General features: G+C 32.2%; 2 protein-coding genes across 3 annotated transcripts; both read right to left on the reverse strand.

Annotated features, from left to right (window-relative positions):
* Nucleotides 1-61: 61 nt before the first annotated feature.
* Nucleotides 62-11,857, reverse strand: LOC128181701 (protein SSUH2 homolog). Its single transcript, XM_052850191.1, has 13 exons — nt 11,708-11,857; nt 10,640-10,680; nt 9,703-9,798; nt 9,405-9,477; nt 5,848-5,977; nt 5,678-5,738; nt 4,560-4,684; nt 4,394-4,456; nt 4,030-4,130; nt 1,500-1,592; nt 1,304-1,406; nt 1,117-1,215; nt 62-828 (listed from the first exon to the last, which is right to left on the reverse strand). Exons 1-13 carry the CDS (start codon nt 11,719-11,721, stop codon nt 682-684), a joined length of 1,146 nt encoding a protein of 381 aa, XP_052706151.1. The 5' UTR covers nt 11,722-11,857; the 3' UTR covers nt 62-681.
* A 3,097-nt stretch (nt 11,858-14,954) lies between these two features.
* On the reverse strand, nt 14,955-24,504 carry LOC128180594 (protein SSUH2 homolog). 2 transcript variants are annotated; one of them, XM_052848718.1, is made up of 13 exons: nt 24,388-24,504; nt 21,092-21,132; nt 20,293-20,388; nt 20,115-20,181; nt 19,138-19,267; nt 18,769-18,829; nt 18,513-18,637; nt 18,317-18,379; nt 18,105-18,208; nt 17,755-17,847; nt 17,497-17,599; nt 17,168-17,266; nt 14,955-16,084 (listed from the first exon to the last, which is right to left on the reverse strand). In XM_052848718.1, the coding sequence occupies exons 1-13, from the start codon at nt 24,399-24,401 to the stop codon at nt 15,938-15,940; spliced, it is 1,143 nt and encodes a 380-aa protein (XP_052704678.1). In that variant the 5' UTR covers nt 24,402-24,504; the 3' UTR covers nt 14,955-15,937. The 2 variants fall into 2 exon arrangements, with proteins under 2 accessions (XP_052704678.1, XP_052704676.1); XM_052848716.1 differs by lacking the exon at nt 24,388-24,504 and adding an exon at nt 23,001-23,106.

Here is a 24,504-nt window from a genome sequence, read left to right on the forward strand (position 1 = left end):
ACATCTTTTTGGAAATCCACATAATAAACAAGAATGCTGGAAATGATCTAAATGATCAAATTGTGCTCAAGCAAGCTTTTATTTAAAAAAGAAATCATTTTCATCAAAATTGACATTAACACTTTGAAACTGAATAAATTTGGTTTTAAGAACAAAAGGTGGCTCTTGTACAACTAAGCCTTTGTGTGTATAACATCAATATTTTCATATGTTATTAACTAACGAGTTTTCTTATTGCTTTACCTGTCATGAAATGATTAATTTTAATTTTTATAACTTCTGAAAGCTTTAGTTTTGAGGGTAATTTCAAAATTTAACCTAACTAAAGATTAAAAACAGTTGAATTGTTTCCTAAACTGCATATAAGACACTGTAAACAAATAAATTTTCTTCAATTTACCGCGATGTTTGTAATAATATCAGAAAATACAATGTTACAGTTTTGGAAAAGAAGTTTTTTTATTAATTTATCTTACATGTAAATAAGATGAAAATTCCTAAACATTTCCAAAAGTAATATTAGTAATTCGAATACAACTATCTCTAAGATTTTTCTCGTTAGAGAGGTAATTATATATCATAAAGCAATAATAAACGACAAAAAACACAGCATCTTCAACGTAGTTTTACAAAATGCAACACAAGTCAAACTTATCATAAATTCCAAGTCATTACATAAATTTATTGAATAGTGCATCCCCAGCAGCATTGGTCGGGATAGTCGGGTGCGTACACCTTGTTCTCCAGTCCGTAAACATAGAAGGTAAATTCCTTCCCTCGGCGCCTACAGACACACTGTGTCATTGGCACCATACGAATCATGTGGTGCTAAAAGTAACAAAGAAACACTTAAAATTCTGGTAATTAACAAAAGCGTTCAAAGAGAGAATTATATACATAAGTATTACTAAAAAGTATCAGTATTAGTAAAGAGTATTAGTAAGAGTCATTGGAAACATGTATCACTCCAAATTAAATAAAAACGTTAAAGAGGATTGTTTGAAAGAAAAGGTGTTGCAAGAAACAAATAATATACAAATGCTTAAAACTTATTTAAAAAATCACAATAAAATAATTCAATATAGGGTTTAGAAAGAATTATGGGATCTTAAATACCTGCATGTGAATCCTCTTCATTGGGAACTGGTGACTGCCCACAAAATTGTGGGACACTTCGTTTACTTCCGCTACCGGAAAATTACCTACTGGTTGCACCTTATGAGTTAAATCAATCAACATATTTATTAATCAATCCATGAAGTTAATAATATTTTTTCATTCCAAATAGTTTGAGCAAACGTACCCGGGGCAACACTTCATTAAATCCAAGTGTTCCGGTAGACTGTGAGATCATATATGCTGGTATAACACCCCTTTCTATAACATGCTCTGATACATTATTTACCCTAGAAACAGAACATACTGGTAGGTGTATCTTTTAATACTGAATATAATACTTAATGCCTTCGACCTTAATGTTTAATTGATACTTAACTTACCAGCTAATGATGAGTTTGATAAACCACTTTAGTTTGCATTCACCCTTACAAGCTGGACAGCGTACTTTGCCACTTCCACGACAATTTGAACATCTTAAACAAAATGAACATTGTTGCAAATTCTGCAATGTGTTTAAAATAGTTTTATATTATACTAATGCAAATACAAACTGAAAACAATACTCACATGTTTCAGGCATTAAGATTAATTTCAAATCGATAATATGCTAATTAAATAATTACTCTTTTTGCAATTTAATTATTATTTTAATCAACACGCGTTTTAAAGATTCTTTCGTCTTCGGTTATTTTTTTTTATCCTAAAGATGTTAACTGCTCTTGTCGTACTTGTTAATCAATTGAATTTTATAAATTCTTAGCTCTGGTATCAACATTTTTAAAGGTCATATGAAACGATATCCTGACCATATTGAGTTATATACGGGAATGAGTTCATAAGTGCCTATTTAATAAGACTGACATTGTTTTTTGGATATTTTATGCAAAATGTGAGCGCCACAGTCGATCAAAATTACTTAATCGGGAAAAGGAACATTGACTTACGCGGCTTACCTCCCTTGCTTATGACGTCAGTAAGACCCAATCGCCTTATAAAGCTATGTTGTGAATACAAATATCCATGTCATTTTGCAGCATTTTAAAAGAAAAAAAATACTATTTTATATAAAAACTTGTTTAATTATACAATAATCAACCACGTCAGTATTTTTTTTCTCAAGAAATGAAATCGTGTGCGTTTTTATTTACATGTAATAGCGTGTACATAATGATATTCAGTTTCGAGACTGCAGGGAGAATAAATGATTTTCTTCATAGATCCACATGCAAGTATAATATAATTTTAATATAAGCATATTTATATGTTTTATTTTGATCTTTTTAATGAAATTGAAAAATGCAAAAATAAGTCTGATCGTTTTTTCCCATTTGCACGTTCATGCAATTCATTAAGGTTTTTTTTCAAAACAACTTGTAGGCCTCATTGTGCCTCATTCGCTTCACGATTATATTGTTTGTTTCACTTTCAAATTCACAAATATGTTACCATTTAATTATTTTAGTCTAAGAGAAATTTCTTCAAATGTTTTGTTTTTGAAACGTGTACTTGAATTTGCCGTGTTTTGATTTTAAAACGTGTATGTGCGGTGTATACTCACAGATCCCTTTTATCTCACTTTCTTCCGCAATGTTTTCTTTCGTTTTTTTTTATCATTATTGATGATTGTTCTTAATAAAATCTGTTGATTATCTTCACATTCGTTCACAACTATTTTTATCAAACAACCGATTTATTTTACCAATACATTTCTAAATCCTTAAATGCCATGTTTCCGCGATCTAATTTAATAAAACGTTAATACACGTGTACACAAAGTATTTTCTAAAGATATTGCTACATGTATATATCAATAAGTCAGAAATTTATATTATTTCGAAATAAAATTAAAGAATAATTTTGAGTCATTTTATAGCAGCTCTTAAATACAAACTATGTACACAATGCCTCAAACATTTTAATTGGCCTGTCTTATATACTTTTTTATGTGACAAAATAAATCAAATCAATTTAAATGCTTTAATTCCCTTTAAATGTAGCTCAATCATTATAAGTACCGAAGAAGAAAATGATGTTTCTATTTCAAAAGGATAAGGATAATTCATTAATCAGCTGTAAATGTTGGAGCATTTCTTTCGTTAAATTTCCACTCCAGTACGGGATCTTCATCATGATTTTACTTTTGTGAGAAGCTGATATTAGATTTATTCATTAACGACCAATTAAAACTAAGTCATCTGTAGGCTACTACGAAATCAAATGATCTCATTTGAAAAGAAAGACACGTTCATATATGCAAAAATTACTAAAATTTAATCGATAAACTACTGTAAAATTGCACTAGTTTTAATGCATTGTTTACATCGGTGGGTCTTTGTGACGTCATAAATCCACAAAATCAAGAACGATAAGCGGGCAAGAATTTTTTCAGGTGCTCAGTTTTCACGGTTATTTCTATGTAATGCAAAGGCAAAAAAATCTTACATCATGTATTTTAACATTTGTTTATACCAAGCTTTATATTCATGTGTTAAAAATCGTTTCATATGACCTTTAAAGAGTCATTAAATCAACAGGTTCCGAAATGTTTCTATCAAATATATCTGAACAAATACATTTTACATATTATTTTAAACATAGCATTTTATTACCATTTTAACATTTTAATGGTATTTTATTATATCAAACTTATTTTCCTCTGCAACTGATTATTGTATACAGAATTATTTTCGCCCCGTGTAATTTTTGTCCTTTTACACTTGGAAACAGTTTCCCCCATCTGGATGTCGCGCAGACACAGTTGTGTAAAGAGAGATAATTTGAGACATTGGAATACGCCAAGTCTAAAAGTTACCCACTGAAAGCAAGGGCTAAAGGGGCAAAAATAAGAAAAGGCGAATATTATCCTGCATACAGTATAATGATTCTTTTTATAATTGCTGTCATTCTTACGAGACTTTTCCCCCAGAACACCAGGGACAGCTCTCTCTGCAGCTTTTACCATTGCGAGTCACGGTCCTTGAACCTCTTCCATGACAACTGCTACAACTTACCTGTAGACAGATTAAATCACATATTACATTTGATCATACACTTTCAAAATGATTTAATCTAAGATAAATCTTATTACACATGGTCAACAAATATAACAAACACATAGAAACAATTTAAGATTTTATAATGATGACTGTTGTTTTTAAATTTCGATATTAGTGAAATCCCAAATTGCAATCCCTATCACAATAAATGATAAATAACTCTTTAATGTGAATTATATTTCCTGGAAAATTGCCAATTTGAATGAATATATAGATACCCTTCCACTGCCATTACATCGACCACATTTTATTTTCCCTTTAGCTTTACATTTAAAGCAAGGCTGAAATACAAATGTAATAAATTGTTACATATATATGTAATACTTTACATATATTAACTTGAATTTCATTAACATCTAATATAAATGCCTGCTGAAAACAGACCTTAACAAAGGCGGTGTGTGGTACTTCATGATGCTGGATTTCGTTCTTGAAAATCTCCTTAAACGTTGCAGGAATTTCCCAGGGACCAGGAGCAGGTCCATTCTGGGATCCGTCAACAAACTGACCTAAATAAATTGATTAACAAAATCATCGAAATATTTTGTTTGCTTTATAATATTTATCATCGTTTTGCGGTGTATAGAAAGATGAATCAAGCATATGAAATAGAGAAACACATACATGGTATTAACCATTATAGTCATAAACAGCTTTTATAGATTTTTGAAAAAAAAATTTAAAACCAGGTATCCGAAATAGAACAAAGACCAAAATATTTAATTAAAATCATGAAACACTTTAATTTTTCTCCAATTTCTGTACTAAATATTACTAATACATGTACAGAGGCCCAAAAAACTTTTTTTTCACATATTTTTCACAATAGTACATATATTAGCATCGATATATTTAGTTCTGAGGTTTTTGTATCCTTCATTGAATATTGGTCGCCATTTAAAATGAAACACGTCAACAATAAATCACTATATACGAAGAGAAGGTCAACAGAAATTGGAAGGAAATCCATAATTCCCTAGGACTTGGCCCTACTCACATTTAATTAGTGATTAACCGAATGCAAACATTAAAAATCAATTTCATTTTGATATTTCCTGTATGTAAACTTTACTTGACATAATATTTTATTCATTGCTCGGAGAGGAAAGTTCATCATTATGATATTGATAACTGAATTTTATACTCACAAACATAACCGATCAATCAATGACGATATGATACTAATAACAATCATTCATTTCAAAAATCCAAATGTTTGAACTGATTCATAACAATTGACCTGGCCCAAGAGGCATTTACATGTATAATGTGTCCTATTTGATTGAATTGTAAAAATATGATATGTCAACAGGCGATTACAATTTGGCAATGGCTTGTTGAATTCTACAATGCAAAGTGTCAGCATAACAATACATGTAATATAGCATGCTCAGAGACTAAATAATGATTTCTTTATATTGTGTGAACAAATATTTTATGAAAATAAATACTCTAAATGTGTCTCTATATATACATTTGGACAAGTGTAGAAATACATGTACCACGAAATGGTTCATGATCCCATTTAGAAGTTCTCTCCTCTGTGAATGTTTCTAAAAAATACTGAAAATAAAGAGATGTGTTGTTTTAAATACGAAATTGATTTTTGCAAAATATTTTAGATGATAAAGCTTTTTTTATTCAATTATCAAGTAGTAGGAAGAAAACTTACATGATAGGAAGTGGATGGTTGCAGTTTCTCAAATGTGAGACTTTTGGCTGTTCCTGTGCCCCAACAACGTTGTTCAGAGACGAATTCTACCAGGGCTTGTCTGGCTGTGTCTTCTGATATCACAGGTGCACTTTTAATAGATTCAAAATGTATTACAATCTCGTTAAATCAAAGGAAATTCAATTAGACAACAACAGCAACATTACTTAATAGTTAGTGATAAACAGACGAGAAGTGGTATCTTCAAGTACATCAAATAGTTAAACGTGACTGCTACCAGCTTGCCGACCACGCTTTCGACTAATGCATTCGTAGAAATCAAAGTACTGAAAGTATTCATGGGAGTTGAACTTGCAAAAAATTTAATTTCAGTAGTATGTTTGTAGTTGTACAATGTACATTAATAACTAGACAACATTGAGATAGTCACCATCTCAAAGTGCACTGCTTATATAATGAACAATAGAATGAAAAGAATTTCAAAGAACTTTGCTTTGACATTGACCCATAATTTGGACATTTTCCAGCTCGCTAAGAGCTCAATAAAACACATAGATATAGCCGACTTTAGGGACAGAAAAGGGCCATTTTCCACAAATGATTCACTTATATTGCCCTAGAAAGCATCGTAGCAATGTGTTTTTAAAACAAAAATGATTTGGCAGATCACATGGATTTAAATAAACATGTGTAGCAGATTGACAAACGTGCTGATACAGCTCATTTCCATTTTTCAAAATGAAATCTATATCTCCTGAAGTCCAATCCAGAACTTCCTTTAAATTAAGATACTTGTACAAAATACTGATGAGTGATCATTAACATCATATTCGTCTGTTCATGTATTTTATCAACATCGATTAACACGGATTATTTGAACGCGGAATACAAAATTTACATTATATTGAGTAGTTTGTCCTACACAATTTATTCTTGCGCTGAGTTTGCGCGACAGCCTAGGGAGGTTGAACATAGTTCAACTCCCAAAAATCATCACTGTCTAGTTTTGCAAACAAAGTTGCTTTCATTTCTATCCCCCATGCTGTTCTTTTCGATTACTTTTTCCGCGGTCATTCACTAACTTGAATCGTTTATAAATATGCACAATAACATTTTATTTCTCCTTACCTTGCATAAAATAAGCATAATATTAAAATAATACTCATGAATTATAACATTGCGCATACCTCACAGTTTTCTTTAATAAAGATTATCACACTGACGAAAATTGAGTCGGGTTTTCACCATCGCAAAAAAGCGTTATTTCGGCAAATATACCTTAAACACTACAAGCTGTATATTGATATTCAGAGTGTTCGATTTTATTTTTCAAATAAAGAAATGATCAAGTCAATGTGGTATATTAAAAGTTTTAAAAATAAAGTAAATATTGAATCGACCGCTACCTTTAATAAAGCAAACACATATTGTAAACTAAAAAGTATTATGCTTAGAATAACTTGAAATAAGAAATGAACTTTATACCTCTTTTTTATTTGAGAAAGAAATTATCAAAACTAGGGTATATGACTTGAGATAAAATTAAAAAATGAATATATCATGAAAAATTAATAAACTTTGGGGCAATGTTACTTTTTTCAGGGTAATAAAAGTCATTTGAGCAATAAAAAGCCATTTTCTCTTCGATAACTGAATAGATATTTTTTCATATCTTAAATGTAGCATCTAATTCATTAAACTTTTTTGGCTCTTATAAAAATTGACTTCCAAAAAAACTTTAATAAGTATGGACGACAGATAGGCTTATTTAAAGACAGAAAGAATAAGATATTAGTGCTTACTTTTGTTGATTGTTGATGCAAACTTTCTAGTGACTGAATAAAATGTTAAGGAAAAATCAGTCGTTCGTCTTAAGGTGGCTCACTACAGCTTGAAATATTTTCTCAAATCAGAAGGAAATTACTTGATTATGATAAATATCATAATGGATAAGAAGATATGTAAGTCAAATAGGCAAACAAAAATGTGCAATTTTGGATGAAAAATTATATTTTCAAAAATTTAAGTCAGTAAACATGTTGAGCAAAAGCTCCAGTCGGATTCGAACTCATGATCTGCAGTTTAGAATCCCAATACTTTCACCACTAAGCTACGACGCTTTACAATCCAATCGAACGATATAAACAGTTTAAAAAAACATTTTAATCGCCATCTTGTGACGTAGTGTCTTAAAAAGTACAAGTCTATGTGTAGTGAGGTACCTTAATTCTAGTATAAACTGTTGATACACGTGTATTCTTTTTAAATCTGTATTTCATTTTATTTATCAAAGGTAAAAAAAATCATACATAGACCTAATAATTTATTTTCGATACATAGTTTTATTCTCCTAACCATATACATGTAGTTGTCCACTGATTTTTTTCAGTTTTCGCGATCATTACAAAGAGTACATGGCGGATATGGCCAATCAGCACAGGATGCTCACTCCTCCAGGGGTCTACATCATCTGATATTCGATTTATCCATGACGCCTTAGCAGCTTAAAAGAACTAAGTATGATATAGGTCATATTTGGTCCCCATAATTCGTAATTTTTCAAAGTGGTTTAGGTACATTAAAATGTAATGTAATATTTCAGACACTTTGAACAAGGAAAATATTTTTGTCCCTTAATAGTCTTGGATAGATACACCTCTGATGAAAATACTTTGTTTGTTCTGTTTGTACCTTTATATTTGTACAAAGAAAAAAAAGATTTACAGAAAAATGATGATGTTCATTTTAGCGGACCATTTTAGGCACATATCTTATATACACTCTACATCTAAAATTATATCTATTACATTGATTCTTTCGATTTATCTTCCAAAGCCTTTTCTTAGATCTTTTTCTTTACAACATCAAATAACAGAGGTGGGTCAACAAAAACTTACAACTTTTACAGTGCTAAACACATATATAGAGGAATATAGACGAATGAGTTTGTAAACCCGAAAAAAAAAACCGTACATTGTTTTCATTTTTAAAAATTTAGTATTTTGAACTTGATTTCAAGATTATTTTGTTTGCGATAGATTAAATTACATGATGAACATATAACATATGTTTTGATATCTGCCCTGTTATCAGCCCAAACGTTTGGTTGGGCACCCCGAAGGCTGCTGGTTGAAACAAAAGTGATATTCTTTATAAATAACAAATATCCTTATCATGACAGAGATAAAGGCCTACAGATTTTAAATATTTTCTAGCAATTTTACATCAATTTGATTGTCTTTATGTGCCTATCAATGAAAAATCTGGCCCCAGGATCATGAAACAGTCATATAATTTTAAAGTCAAATATCTTCATTGCCTATAGCCATGCAATTGAAAACATCAACGAAAAAAGGGGAAAATATGCTATTTTTTAAAAAGTTTTCCTATAATGCGTCGAAAGTTACAAATTATATAATATATACAATTATATATGTTTATACATGGCTGAAATTTGGTCATAATTCAAAAAAAATGTATCGTGTTCCGTAAACATTCTGTTTTGTCAAACTTCAGCTTTAGAGTCACAACCATGCTCGTTCAATGGAAATTGTTACCTCGTAAATGTCAATGGTGGTTGCACGTTGTCCTTAGGAGCGGCAAATTTCGTTGGGGGAGGGGGGAGTAGGGCTGAAAGAAAGAATCATACTTTACAACCTCTGTAGAGTAGAATTATGAAAATATCAACGATGAAGTTTGCTGTAAAAAAACAAAACATTGACAAACAAGGACGGCTTATGCATACTAAAGTAGTCATAGCACCAAATTCTGCTTTTTAATAAACAATATATTTGTGGAAAACAAATCAATATAAAAAATAAAACGAGGTTTTATTTAATTCAGTAAGGTACTAACATTGGTCCGTGCGAGTATGATCATACCCGGAAACAGTGTCGAAGCTAACTTCCGGTTTGTGGTCATTGTCCTCAATATGCACATCCTTGCTGAAAACTTAAATAGAAGACAGAAACATTTAAACCATATCATGATCAGGGGTTGGTTACGAACATTTCCGAATCAATATACAAATTCGGTATTTCAAACTACAATATATCGAACGTGGATATGTTGAAATAAATTTTGAAATCACAATGGAACTTTAGGACATCTTGAAGTCTTTCTCCGCTATTGGAGTTCAAAATAACGCCATTTATATGTACTCAAGGTGGCTCTATACACCACTTTTTGATATAGTGTGTCCGAAGGAAATATCCATCATATGACACAAAAAATTCTCTCAATTTCTTATTAGTTAACTTTTTAAAAATTATTCTACAAAAACACGAAAAAACATTTGAAAATACCTATAGTATCCCTATCATCATTTTAATATTTATAAATATATGTTTTGTGGTCTTCTATTGAAAATTGGAATAAACTGTGGGTGTATACAACCACCTTAAATTATAATACTATAGTGTGTTAAATGCAAAAACATGAGAATTTATATGTAATTGTTAAAATCCTTGTGTAAAATTTGTGTTTAATATTATAATTTACCTCTGCACTGTAAAACCTCTCCCATATAAGATTTATGAGAAAACAAACTGTTAAAAACTAAACAATATTAATGCCAATTCAAAGCTGCACAGGCTTTAAAAGCTCGCTTAAATCTATCTGCTATGAGTATGAATTTAAATAACGAGGAACCTGTTACTGTACAAGTCATTCGCTGCAATTACTGTTTATTCTTTGGACAGATTTGATGAAAATAGATCAAACGTCATTTCCTCTTTCTCTGAACTAGTTTTCTCTAAAACCGACTTCCATATCTGTCTTTACGCTGTCTTACCTTGTTCGCTTCCGTTTGTCGCCTGCTCGTTAATTGCAGCGCTACAAACAACAATAATTAAAGTTTATAACTAGTTTATAACTTGATAACTAGTATTCAGGCTGAAGTATTATCATGTGCATTTTTGGCGTTCAGATCTTTACCGATTAGTGGCACAAGTTTTTTTTTTTTGTTATTGTGGAATGAACGTTGATTTATTTTAATACGAGTTTGAAGAGGTAAATAAGTAAATTCCATTTTTATTCATTACAAAAAAACCCACATAATTACAACAGTTTGCATTGAATCAAATTACTTAAAATAAGACTAGTTAAATATTTGAAGTTTTTTACAATCATATACATTGTAATTAATTTTGCATTATTTAAAAATATTAACATTTTCAACTGCCTTTGTCTGTGATAACATTACAAACCAATTTTGAACCCTATTTCCCAATAACTTCATAAATGATGAGTGACACAAAATGGGTCTTGTAGCATAACCGGAAAACGGTATTGGCTGTGCCGCTTTATAGTACATAGCATGTGTTAGGTAAAAAAATGTTTGAAAATAATGTTGTTTTAAAATGTACAAATTGGAAATAATATACATATAAGTAATAAGAAATCATTCTTTGAATATTATGAGGTGATAATTTCGGTAATTATTGGTTGGAGCGTGGTCAAATCTAACATAAAACCTAGCGAGCTTTATTGGATTTGACCACGCCCCGACCGAAATTACCACCCCATAATACACATAGAATGATTCCTTATTTCTTCAATAAGATATCGATTCTCTCTAAAGGTATGCACTGATTTTTTCTGTAAAACTTACCTTTTGGTTTGAGTTAAGTATTCATTATTTTCTTAAATTTCTGGATAGTTTATAAAAAATAAGGAACAATATGACGGATTAATGTTATCAAAATTGTATGAAAAAGGAACAACTATATCGTTCTTAATTATTTAAGACAAAGGTAGTTATATAACCTCATTTCTGGCTGTATTGACAGCATGCTTTAGTTATTAGAAAAAAATGTCTCTACTGTATTGTGAAATTAATCAGGAGGACAACATAACATACCCCTCTTTGGCCATCACGAACGACTTTCACAATCGTCTCTGCCTCCAACGATATGCTTCTGACCGACTCACTTCAAAACTATAAATAATAATATAGTAATAATAATAAAAGCTAACAGGATCAAACATCGGCAGTAATCGAACCGCGGTTACCTTTCTGTGTTATTTTGACAATGTTTAAAATCCATACTGGGAAGGAGAAGGGAAATCAATGGTTTATTTGTTCATCGACCTTTGCGTTGAAAAGTAAGTATGCATCAACTGCGCTTTAAACATTGACTACTTATTTCTATTTTTAAAATTGTATTTAGGCACCTTAAGAAATGCTTGTTATGAATGCTACACAAATAGCTCTACAAACGGAGAATCCTGAATGGATTCCGTCGAGGCACCGAATTAATTTCAATTCTATTTAATTTTATTTCTTCAGGTTACGAAATGCACACGATATTCATGATACGGTATCAAATATATTGTCTATCTAGGTACTTTTTCCAAAAATTGTTGATCAACACTCTCTATCTAAGCTTGAAGTTTCAAATTTTGATTGTTGTTTATGTCTAGAACATCTGTTGACTGAAATCTGGTTGCAAGTAAAACATAGATCATTTAAGTGTTTGTTATGTAAACAAAGCTCATTCCATGATTTTGTCTTTAAAAAAGTCATAAATAAAACACTTTCATATACAAAGTAACCGATTGAAAATGTCCAGGTTACCATTCTAGGCGTACAAAATTAAGCGACCACCAATTTTGTCAAAAGGTCTTTATTGAGTGTGGGTGTGTTGTACTTCATGATGCTGAGTGTCGTTCTTAAAAACCTCCTTAAACGTTGAAGGATTTTCCCAGGGGTCAGGGGGTAGGGGCAGATCCATTCTGTAAATTAAGTTCAGTTTTTTGGATACCAAAAGTGAAAATGGGGAGAATAGAAGAGACGAAAAGCAGAGGAGGCTTGTCAAACTTATTCATTTTCATGGAGGAGAAAGGCCCATTATATCAAAACAAATCGTTGGAAAAGACAGCAGAGTGAAAATGGGAAAAAAGAAGAGACATGTCTTTTTATGCAGCTTAATTTTACAAAGGAAAATTAAAAATACTGTTTGCGTTGCGATTTTATGCACTTGGTGTTGAACTATTAGAAATGAAGTCTAGACTTGTTTAACGATTTTATTTTGTATAATATAGACGCGTATTTGTAAAAGAGGTGTAAATATTTTTGAACGCAAGTAAATACATGTATTGAATCGACTTATACCTTTAAAACAAATGCACAAGAGTTAAAATGTATATTAATAGAATATGAACTCTTATCCTCTTCTATTATTTGAGAAAGAAATTAACAGAAATGCTGAACACTGAATTGAAATTTGTAAAAATAACCCTGAATAGACGTAAATTCTTTGGCAAAGTTATCGCTCTATTTTCAGAATAAATAACGATCGCATCAACAGTGGTTTTTCTTCAAAGAAATAAGTCACTTCTGTATTTCTGCCTCATCTTTTCATGCAGACTGGGCCACGGGCTACTCCCCATGTAGAGGAGGAGATTTTCCAGTAACACCTTGGCTACAGCACCCGCCAGGTGTGGGAATGTTGGAAATAAGATCTCGAGAATCGATATAAACTTAATATCATAAAGCTCCAAAAGACAAAGAATGAGCGTTATGATAATATTATACAAGTCATCATCGTCATCAAAATCATCTTTAAAATAAGCAAAATATCACAGTTTCAAGTTGTCGTAGCAAATTGGTTATATATCAAACAATTTGGACTATTGCTCAGAATTGAACTACGTCAAAAATTCAGGAACGAATTAATTTCATTGTTTTTGTTAAAATCATACATAACCCACCATAGGTAAGTAAATATTATACAATGCTTAAATTTCTATAATCTCTTACATGTATTATTATACATTATCTACAACTACATTTAATTTGAGTGAGATGTGTTTCATCAGACTTCATATGGTGTCCGTTTAAGAAGAAGAAACGTTAAATGCTAAGCAAAATGAAAGGTGCAGATATGTAACCCAAGAAATATCGGATAGCATGGTTTTGATCAATTTCTATCAAGTTGTATGTTTTGAACCCCCGGACTCCGGAACAATAATTTAAAATAGGTACTACATAAGAATGAAATGGTTCAAGGGTATTAAATCCTACATCTTTATAGTTATGAATTTTGGAAATCGTTGCCCCTTATGCTCTCCCTCCGGGTTTACCTGTCGTTCTATTGATGTCTTTCTTCTCATAAATAGCATCACAGGGGCCAAGCCCGTTTTAACATTAATTACAATGTAACCATAAATAAAGAAAGGGGTCGAACTCTGACCCAGATAAAAAACTACCAGCTCGCTTCAAAAGCCTAGTAAATCAATTAATTTTGAAAACACTCGCAATATGCATGTATTTTTCATAAAAGTAATGTCTGAGATACACTCATGCCGAATTTCAAGTTGATGGGTCTTAAAATAGCGGAGATATATATTATTGTTATACGTTCATGTTAAATACTGAAATCTGATTGGTTAAGACGCAGTTAATAATATTTTCTATTACTCTCAGCGTTAGCAACGCATTTAGCAACGGGTAACATTAAAAAATGTTACATGCGCGAAAATTATGCGCGTACGGTTCGCTGTAGAATTCACGTTATTCCTATATAAAAGCAGTAAAATTTTCTTAAAAATGAAGACATTCAGTATAACAAAATAAATAGTGCCTGTTTGGGAGCATTGTCAACCTCCGCTTCGCGTCGGTTGACAATGGTTTTCTCGGGGTGTCAATTTCAACTGTTACCCTCCCAAACAGGCACTATTTATATAATAACATTTCAGATTGACAGAAAAACGTTTGTACGATATTAAAAACTGTTCGCACGACTTAGAAAACCGTTTGTATTACTAGAATCAAAAAAATTCTTTGTAAGATTTTAATAATCGTTTTTATGATTTAGAATTTCGTTTATACTTCTATGATTTAGAATATCATTTGGACGGATTTTTAGATTTCACTTTTATGATATGATATTCGATTTATTCAAGACATCTTAGCAGCAGAAAATTTTCACTTTATACTCATTAATATATATTCCAACCAATGGTTCATTTTTTGCGAAGAAGTGTTTGATTTTTTTGTTTAATCTTCAATATAAAGCTAAACAAAAGTTCCAGTCCTTGGGTTCACATCTCCTGTTGTATATATACTCAATACATTCCTGAATTTAAAAAGAAAATAATAAATCTTTTGTAAGAAAAAGAATCTTTAATATCAATCAAAGTCCTGAGAGATAGCAACATAATTATATAAACAAAGAAGTATATACACAAAAATAGTATCAACGGATCAAATACTAGTAAGCTACTCAAAGAGTAAACACAAAAACAGTTACTGAGTGTACAGCTAGCATTGTTTCATAAAAGATAAAGTTAAAATACCAATTGAATGACACTTCTACCAAATCGTAAAAAATAACAGTAACAACAAAAATATTACATGTATAATCATATAAAATAATAAATCGATCATTTGATCACAAGTCTAATATGGTTAATGATTCAAAAGCTAGATCCATATAAGGACAGCTTTAAAACATATTCAAGAATTAAAAATGTAAACAGTTTTGATATTTAACTTTGATATATTTGATTAAACTTTTCATCTTTAAATAAATTTTATTCTTTAAGAAAGCGTTGGAAACACAAATATTACTATTTGCAGTAACATCAGATGGGTTTCTTTGTAAATATTGACCACGAACTTAATACTTTGATTCACTTTCAGCAGAGCCGCACAACTCATCCGTACAACGTAAACAAAACAAAAAGCAAATGATGAATCTATTACAGTATAGAAATTGAAAAGTTAGGATTGAGATTTAAACTAATTCCTTGAGAATTTCAAAAAGGCAATTGAATATTGTTATAAATTAATCATTTACTTACCGAATTGCCCATGTTTTACAAAATAATACACTGTTTCAACTTTGAACAAAGAACATGCACTCTACATATACATGAGAACTGTACGCACCTGAGCAACTGCTCAAAGCTAATAACCCAGTATTTGATTTGATAATATCTGTAAGTACATATATTGGTAAGTGTTCCTTTATATCAAAGTTCAGCCTAAGCAACCTAAGTAGGACAGCCATCACAGAGTTGACGAAGAAAAAGGAACTTAAAGCCAGAATACTGCCGCATAACTTTATAACTGAGTTATTCGCCATTACAAGATGGTGCATCCCCAACAGCACTGATCCGGGTATTCGGGGGAGTAGACCTTACTCTCCAATCCGTAGACAAAGTAGGACAAAGTCTTCCCTTTGTGCTCACAGAAACACTGCGTCACCGGCACCATGCGTATCACGTGACGCTGAAATGTAAACGTCATCATTGCCTGTGATAGTCACGGGGACAACACCGTTTTACCATACATAAATAGCGTATCAATCTTGTTTTTTATTATCAGTAATTGCGATTCCATTAATGAATTGGCATTATAAAGATTTCATTTATAGGATATTTCTTTTTTTATTGATCCAGACTATCTTTCATCTTTTAAACGTATGCATGGTAAAACAAAGTACTGACGGGAGTTGTTTTTATCGATTATCATTTATTTTAAAATTACTTTATCTTGCATGGCATTTAGTTTCTAGTCTGTATTTGAATTACGCACTTTTTAATTATATGAATTTTTATACTTTTCCGACAAGAATTTCGAGAAACCCCATATGAATCAAGTTGTGTAATATTGAAAGATAGATTTCAAACTATGTATTAGTAATCGAAACAATTCTAAAAATCGTATGGATCCAAGCACTATTGATATCGAATCTAGTCTCGTTCAACCAGACGCTCGACTGTCTCGGTTAATCTCCGACAAGCAAGAGAGCCTCTCTGCTTGTCGGAGATTTACGGAAACAGCCGAGCGTCCTGTTGAACGAGAATTTTATAAACTCTGGCGTAGGAACACATCAGACTACAAAAATATCTAAACTGTTCGTATTATATAAAATCTGACTATTTTAAAAGTGTTTATAGATAAGTTTCCTTCAAAAACAATGCTTCAGCATACATTACATCGAATTTTTCTATTATTTTCAAGAACTATGTCTTGTCAGCGGTGATGATTTGTGCATAGGTCCAAACACTGTTTCACTTTCGGTTTGCCAAAGTAATTGCATAGCAGAGTTGATTAAAATCAACTCCCAAAAACATGTATTGATATGTAGCTCTTATTTCTGAGCAATAAATATACACATTTTTCAATGTGTGACAACTGATATTTGCGCCATAGTAACTTTTTTGTCAAAGTTCACAGCATGTACAAACACGCGCCATTACGTGAAAACGAGTGAACGGCATGTCATTGTCCAAGCATTGGTTGTTTAGGCAGCATATCGTGAAATCGTCATTTTTGTATAAATTGATGACGTTTCATAAAAGGTTTTACCTGCATGTGAATTCTTCGCTGTGGAAACTGATGACCGTTCAGGAGTCTATGGGAGGCCTCGTTAATTTCTGCCTGTGGAAATCTAGCGATCGGCATCACCTAATTAATCAAACAAAACTTTTAAAAAATATACATGTATATAATACCGGGATAACCCAACATGATCTCGCCATCACTAATATTTTTAATTCCTCAATTCGATTAACGTTTTTGACTCAATCCAGTGCATTGATCTGAGGTAAAACCTCAGCTTTGAGGCAGAGAATAGGAAATTGAAAGTTTGAAATCTTCAACCAAGGTCCTGATTTCTAGAAATGAAGTATACATACCCGAGGCTGGGTATCCTGGAATCCAAGGGAACCCGCGGCCTGCGAGATCAGCTCGTCCGGGAGATCCGTCTTTTCCACGATGTGCTCACCAATGTTGTTGACCCTACAGTATGATCCAATATAAATATATGGGGTCAACAAAATCGGGATTTTTTTCGGGGTGGGGTGGGTTCTTTGCTTTTTAGTAGATTTCTTGTTGTTATATTGTATCAAAGATAAGTTTACATCAGAGAAATAATTAATCGTTTATATACATACCACTTGATGATAAGTCTTATAAACCATCTTAGCCGGCAGTGTCCCTTGCATACAGGGCACGTGACACGACCGTCCCCGCCGCATCTTGTACATCTATATCAGAAAGTTACGATCATTCAAATATCTTACATTTTAACAGTTACAACTACGAAAATCGGTGTTCTTTAATTGCTTTCTTTCAATATCAAGACATCAATAACACTTTCTGAATAAATTCCTCTTCGTATATTATTCAAACCATATACGTACGTATATGGTTCGCATTTTGATAAAAAGAAAAGACTAACACCAAAAGATGTAAATACGTGTACATATTCTAAATCTCATTCGTTCATTGAAATTTTAAGTACCTCTTTTTACCCCTTCCGGAACAACTAAAACACCGCTTGACTTCATGCTTGCCCTTCCGGTAGACTCGCTTCCGGCCGGTACCACGACATGATCCACATTTAACCTTTCCAGAAGATGGTTTAGAATAAATAGAATTAATAACTAATACATATCGCGCATGCATTGTTATGACCTGATTATTTGTTGTACAATTAAAATGTTAAAACTGTACCCTTCCTCTTCCGTGACATCTTCCGCATCTCACGTGACCTTTGGCGCTGCATTTATGACAGTCCTACAATCAAAATGGATTTCAGAAGTTGTTGGTGATCAGAACCACATATAATTTAATAACAGCTTCAATCATGCATGAAAATTATTACAATATTTTAGGGGAACGTGTGTTCGATTCCATTTCTCAAACAAACCTTTACGTAAGCAGTATGGGGTACTTCGTGATGCTGTGTTTCGTTCTTGAAAACCTCTCTAAACGTTGCCGCAATATCCCAGGGACCGGGAGCAGGTCCATTCTGTGGGCCATCTACCGGCTGACCTAACCAAAATAAAATCAACACAGTTGATAATGTTTTTATACCAACAGTTGGTGAAGTCGCTTTCTATATATATCAAACATTTAAATTAAATTGGCACGAAGCATGTATTTGAGTAACTACATTAATGTACCATGAAACGGATCAAAATCCCATTTAGTACTCCTTTCTTCTGTATATGTCTCCAGAATATACTGTAAATACGATGCATGTTGTTAATACATGTACTTATAAGATTGAACGAACACTGAAGAGAGAGAGAGAGACAGACAGGCAGACAGACAGACGGACGGACAGACAGACAGACAGGGACAAAGACAGACAGCCACACAGAGACAGACAGACGGACAGACAGACAGATGGACAGACGGCCAGAATCATTATCAAACGTTATGCATGTATCCAAATGGGTTACTTTTTAAGTTATAACAACAAAATTGATGTTATTTCATTTCATATATTTGTATTTTTTATAAAATCGTCATTATTAGCATAAACTAACGTGATACGACGTGGAGGACTGAAGCTCCTTGATGGTCATTTTTTCGGCAGCACCTTTCCCCCAGCAACATTGTTGAGCCACGTGTTCCAATAGAGCTTGTCTGGCAGTGTCCTCAGATATCACTGGAGCGCTTATCGATACAGGGAAAACCATTATCAACAGAAAAATGATCAGGAAAATTTCAAGACATGTATTCAAAAATAATCTTGCCTTTGTTGATATCGTTTTGGGGAAGATTGATATACGGAAATGATAATGAAAATGATGCAGAATTATTTACATGCACATAATTATGTGTAATAGATACTAGTATACCAAACGCCATTCCACCAAACACTTGATACCATGTTTACATAATATCTTTAACACAACAGGAATGTCCATATTTTGGTGGATTAAACTGTCTACAGAATTTATTAAGTGGATAAGTGCTTCAATTAATCAAAACCTTAAAGATTAGTTTTTACAAAAATGGTACAGTGATATCAGGAACACAGTGTTTATACGCATTACATGTATATGGATGGTACCTTTAGTATCATTCATATGGTTTTGAGAAAATAAATGAACTGAATTGAATCTAATTGAAATACGAGGATAATGAATACTCTATAATGAATAATACATAATGAATAATATAATGATTGATGGTACTTTCGTCGATGACATGCTATCTCTTTACCCATTAATGCATGTTTTATTAACTAGGTTACATTGAGAATCGAAGTGCAGAAAAAATGTTCAATGCATATTCTGGTTTAAACTCGGATATGGAATGTCCCTGACTTTTGAAATATCAATCATTGTACGCATCGTTCGTTGAGACCCAGGTTGAAAGAGAACATAAAAAATTCATAAAGAAACGAGTTTGAAAATTAGAACTTAGTCTAGCAAATTCTTGTTTGTTATTCTCGGTTACTAAGCCATAGTACTTTTAAAAAAATGCAAATTATGGGAGCTTGAAGTAATTGAAGTACCTCATAAAATCCGGCTGTTTCTGGTCTTTCGGAGGAATGTAGTCCGTAGGGGGAGGCGGAAGCAATGCTGCAAAACATGGCAATTGAAAACTTAATCTTCATGACGTGTTAAATGTTAAACTTTATTTGAAATTTCAAAACTCTGTGAGATTCTTATATAAAATTCATTGTAACTCACACTGGTCCAATCGAACATTGTTATATCCGGGAACTGTGGCGAAATCAAGTTTAGGTTTAACGTCACTTCCTTCGGCATTCAAATCTTCGCAGACAACTTTAATTTATAGAAAAATAGAACAGAGATATGAACCTGAGAACTTTTTTAGGACTGTCTAAATTTTAAATTGTTTAGGTTGATCATAATTATTCTCTTTTTATATCAGACACATTCAGTTCAGCTAAGAATAGAACGCACAGTAAAATGTATTCTTATACCTCAATATGATGATTTTTTATAAAACGACATATGATTGGTTCAAGATAATCACGTGCCAGAGCAATACAATTTCATACATATGTATATCCCTGTCATCGTCATATTTTTCATTTTATCCCTTCCCTTCGAATTTTCATATCATGCTTACGAAAAATCCTGAGAATAAGCATATGATGTAATTAAACGATTAATTCTATTTAAAAATCGTTTTAAATCATTTTAAGATAAGAAAACTGCCATAGAAAGAACTGAACCGATAAACAAACTACGTTTTTGCTTTACTAGAATTAAAAAACGGTTAGAAGCCGAGGTATTCTAAATCATCACATGTCGTTAGGTGTAATAAATAATTTATTGCATGAACGTTCGGGAAATATGAAGATTTTTCACCCATGAAAAATCATTTTTTACTCGGGCGTTGCCCTCGGGAAATATGATTTTTCATGAGGGATAAATCTGCATATTTTCCTCACAATCATGCAATAATGTATAAATACGTTAAAAGCAGTTAAAAGTAACACAGTTATATATAAATACGCACCTGGTTCGCTCTCGTCTACCTGATCCTCGTCACTTTCATGTCTGAAACAAAATAAAACAATTTAAAGAGTCAGCATCATCAGCTGCAGGTGTGTTGTCTTTGATCCAAGGCAATAAATGTATATTGTGTGAGTCTTCATTATCATTTACTTAAATTATATGATAAGATCTTATTATTTTCCTCTTCGTGATTTGCTAGACAGAATATGCTGACCCAAATCTATATATAGAACTTTCGCTGCCTTTAGATTTTACTTTAATTTGCGTGAAGATTAATTATTTGCACTACTCTACTGAGTAATGTAAATACCGGTAAATGATTTCAGATTTCGAAAGATAATCTTCAGCACTCTGCATATTGACAACATATTGCACTTGATTTGTATTATTTTAGCAGTGTGCAACTTTTACCCACCATGTTTATTTAACGAATGATTATAAAGCATCATCCAATGTATTTGACGAATATTTCCTGTAGAAAATACTGTACGTTCAACATACGAGGGTCATTGAAAATAATGAATTTCAAAATGGTTGAATAAAGTATTCAATATACGAAAAATAAATGACCACGAATTAATAACCATGAAAACAATTGACTATAAACAAAGAGAACATTAGAGTTGGTGTATTTTTTGAATGACTTCATTTAAGGCAATAACAATGCTAGAAGAAATGCTATCGGTATCGTTATGATGGTATACCATGATAATTTAAATTTAAACATTCCCAAATCATACATTAATTCAATTGATTGGCATTTTAAACATACATGTACATTGAGGTCGTTTTTCTTAATATAAACCAAGTAAGTGACATGGTATGACAAAAGAAATAGAAAGATAATCTTACTACAAAATATTAGTATACATGAAAAATACCTCAATGGCTATGTTGATCCGTCAACTTATCTAGTTAAATATATATAATAAGTCCTAAAGCTAATGTGTTAATCTAAATTCAAAACTATTCCGACACAGTTTTAAATATGGAACTTTGACTTTACATAGTTTCTCTATTTTCCTAAACGTAGAAAAGGTTACTGGTAACCCATGTCTTAATTTTATTGCTTACCGACTCGCTTACAAAGCATTTCCATGGAAATACTAATTAACTAGGTTTCAGTAATAGCTGCGATCGAGTTTTAGATTATAAATCGAGGTCAGGCATTGGCAATAATGTCCTTTCTGACATATATTATTTTTAAAAATAATATCTGCAATATCATATTGCAGATATTATTTGAAAAATAATATATGCCAGAAAGGACAATAACATGAACTCATTATGATGGATGGAACCAAAAACTGTTTGGTATGGTACTGCACGTTCTTTTTCGGGGCTAGCTGCAGGTCTGTAACTCCCTGGTCTGAAAAAAATTCGGATGGTCGACAACCTGCCAGGACGTCTATTTGGTTTTTTCAGACCATGGACCCACAGACCTGCATGCAGCTACTTCGGAGCAAGAACGTGCACGAGTCGCACAAAATTAAGCAATTAACGATAATATTCTTTGCGGGCATCTATCGTCCTTGTCCATTGCAATTGGGTAAATTCAAAATATTAATGCTTCGACAAGCATGTCCTTCATTCCGTAGAAGAAAAAAATATAAGCATTCCTGTCCTTTCTGACATATATTATATTTCAAATAATATCTGCAATATGACTACTGCAGATATTATTTGAAAAATAACATATGTCAGAAAGGACAATACGAATATTTTGATACAATATATACATGCAATTCACATTCTCGTTACTTGAATAAATGCTATAATTATGGTTATCTTAATGCGGAAGATCGAGCATACAATTAATCATTAATTATAAGCTTTTAAAAGCTTACTCTGTGCATGACTACCTAGCACCTGCTTTAGACGAATAGCTATACGAAAAATATATACTGTACCCAATAGATGCCATCCCTGTAGATGTCATTTAATCCTTTACAGAATGGTGCATTTACGATCTGATCCGCGGTATACAGGTTCCATGTGTCAGAGTTAAAATCAATGGCCACAATGGTTCTCGTTTTTACTTCGATGATAAGGTATTTATAACGTGTGTGCCCAGTCATAGCAACAGAATATTTACAAAGAGAAAAGTAGAGCAGAGAAAAAGAGATGAAGAGGGCAGAGCAGCTATAGATTAACAACTGGATTGATGGATAGAGAGAAAGGAAACTGGACGGATGGATGGATGGATGGATGGATGGAAGGATGGATGGATGAATGAATGGATGGATGGATGGATGGATGGATGGATGGATGGATGGATGGATGATGGATGGATGAGGACACATGTACTCATATTTAGATAATTATAAAACGGATGCGATTCGTAATGCATTTGAAGTGCATAATTAATACTTGAATATATTATAAGGGGAAAAGTGGTTTTTTTTTCTCTTGATACATATTACAAATAGTATGTTTATAGAATAGTGTTTCATTGAGTTTTTATTAAGCAATTCGTTATAAATCTCCGAATCATTAATCATGCATTTGTATTCTGGAGAAGACTTGGTATGCATGGTTTTTTTCGTTTTAAAAGCTGATCAAACCTGACAAAAAGAACGGTACGTCCTTTTATTCGCAGTAAAATGTCAAAATTGGGGCAAAAAAAAATGATAAATTGAAAGTTACAAAATCCCCGTAGATAGGTACATACATGTATATATATGTACCTCGGTGTTCAGCACAGTCAAATACCCCAGCCCGGGGGACCCATGACCATTAGACTTAAGCGTATTAAAATTCTATCAACTTCTTGAATGAGCCAAATCATTCAGCTTATCCACAGATCAAGCATTAATCCGATGTCCTGTCAACGAAATGGAACTTTTACCTATTGCGAAAACCCGTCAGACAATTCTACCATCAGCTACGGCTCTTACTAGGAAAAGTCTTTTTAAAAGAAATTAATTAAGATTGATTATGTATCGATATTTAGGATATGAAATAAAGACTAGAAAGATACCGGTATTTTAATAAACATTTTGCAAAGTTTATGAATTGCGTCTATGTGGATTTTTACGCGGAGGTCAAGATCTGTTATTGCATGCACTGCACGTAACCAATGAGATTGCATTCTACATGTATATATTTATTGTTGTTTTGTCTCATTTGAATGATTAGGATGGTTGTAAAATTGTGGGCTCTGGGTATATATCAAATATTGCATATAGTTCTACTCAATAGATCAACTAACCTAAATGTATTGAAATGGTATCAAATTGAAAAAATTTACGTTAATATTATATACGTTAAAGAAAACGGAAATTAAAAAATACATACCCCACACTCGCCATGGTGAAAGAGGTTTAAATCTCACTGTCGCTGTAATTATACAAAAAAGATCTCGTGGCCGGTAGAAAGCCTTATGTGAAAATCAGCTGCCATATATAATTGCAT

The sequence above is a fragment of the Crassostrea angulata genome, chromosome 4, assembly GCF_025612915.1.
Source record: "Crassostrea angulata isolate pt1a10 chromosome 4, ASM2561291v2, whole genome shotgun sequence".
In the NCBI taxonomy this organism is placed as follows: domain Eukaryota; kingdom Metazoa; phylum Mollusca; class Bivalvia; order Ostreida; family Ostreidae; genus Magallana; species Magallana angulata.

Bases quoted from the DNA above. Each gene is read 5' to 3' on its own strand.
- LOC128181701 (XM_052850191.1), bottom strand. The intron at 1,593-4,029 runs GTAAGAATGACA...ATTTTGTTTAAG, and splicing joins TGTTCTGGGGGAAAAGTCTC to ATGTTCAAATTGTCGTGGAA. The intron at 829-1,116 runs GTATTTAAGATC...TGTTACTTTTAG, and splicing joins TGAAGAGGATTCACATGCAG to CACCACATGATTCGTATGGT.
- LOC128180594 (XM_052848716.1), bottom strand. From the start codon at position 23,029: ATGACATCTACAGGGATGGCATCTATTGG. The intron at 20,389-21,091 runs GTGCGTATTTAT...TATAAATTAAAG, and splicing joins GGTAGACGAGAGCGAACCAG to TTGTCTGCGAAGATTTGAAT. The intron at 17,600-17,754 runs GTATGTATATAA...ATCATACTGTAG, and splicing joins ATAAGACTTATCATCAAGTG to GGTCAACAACATTGGTGAGC.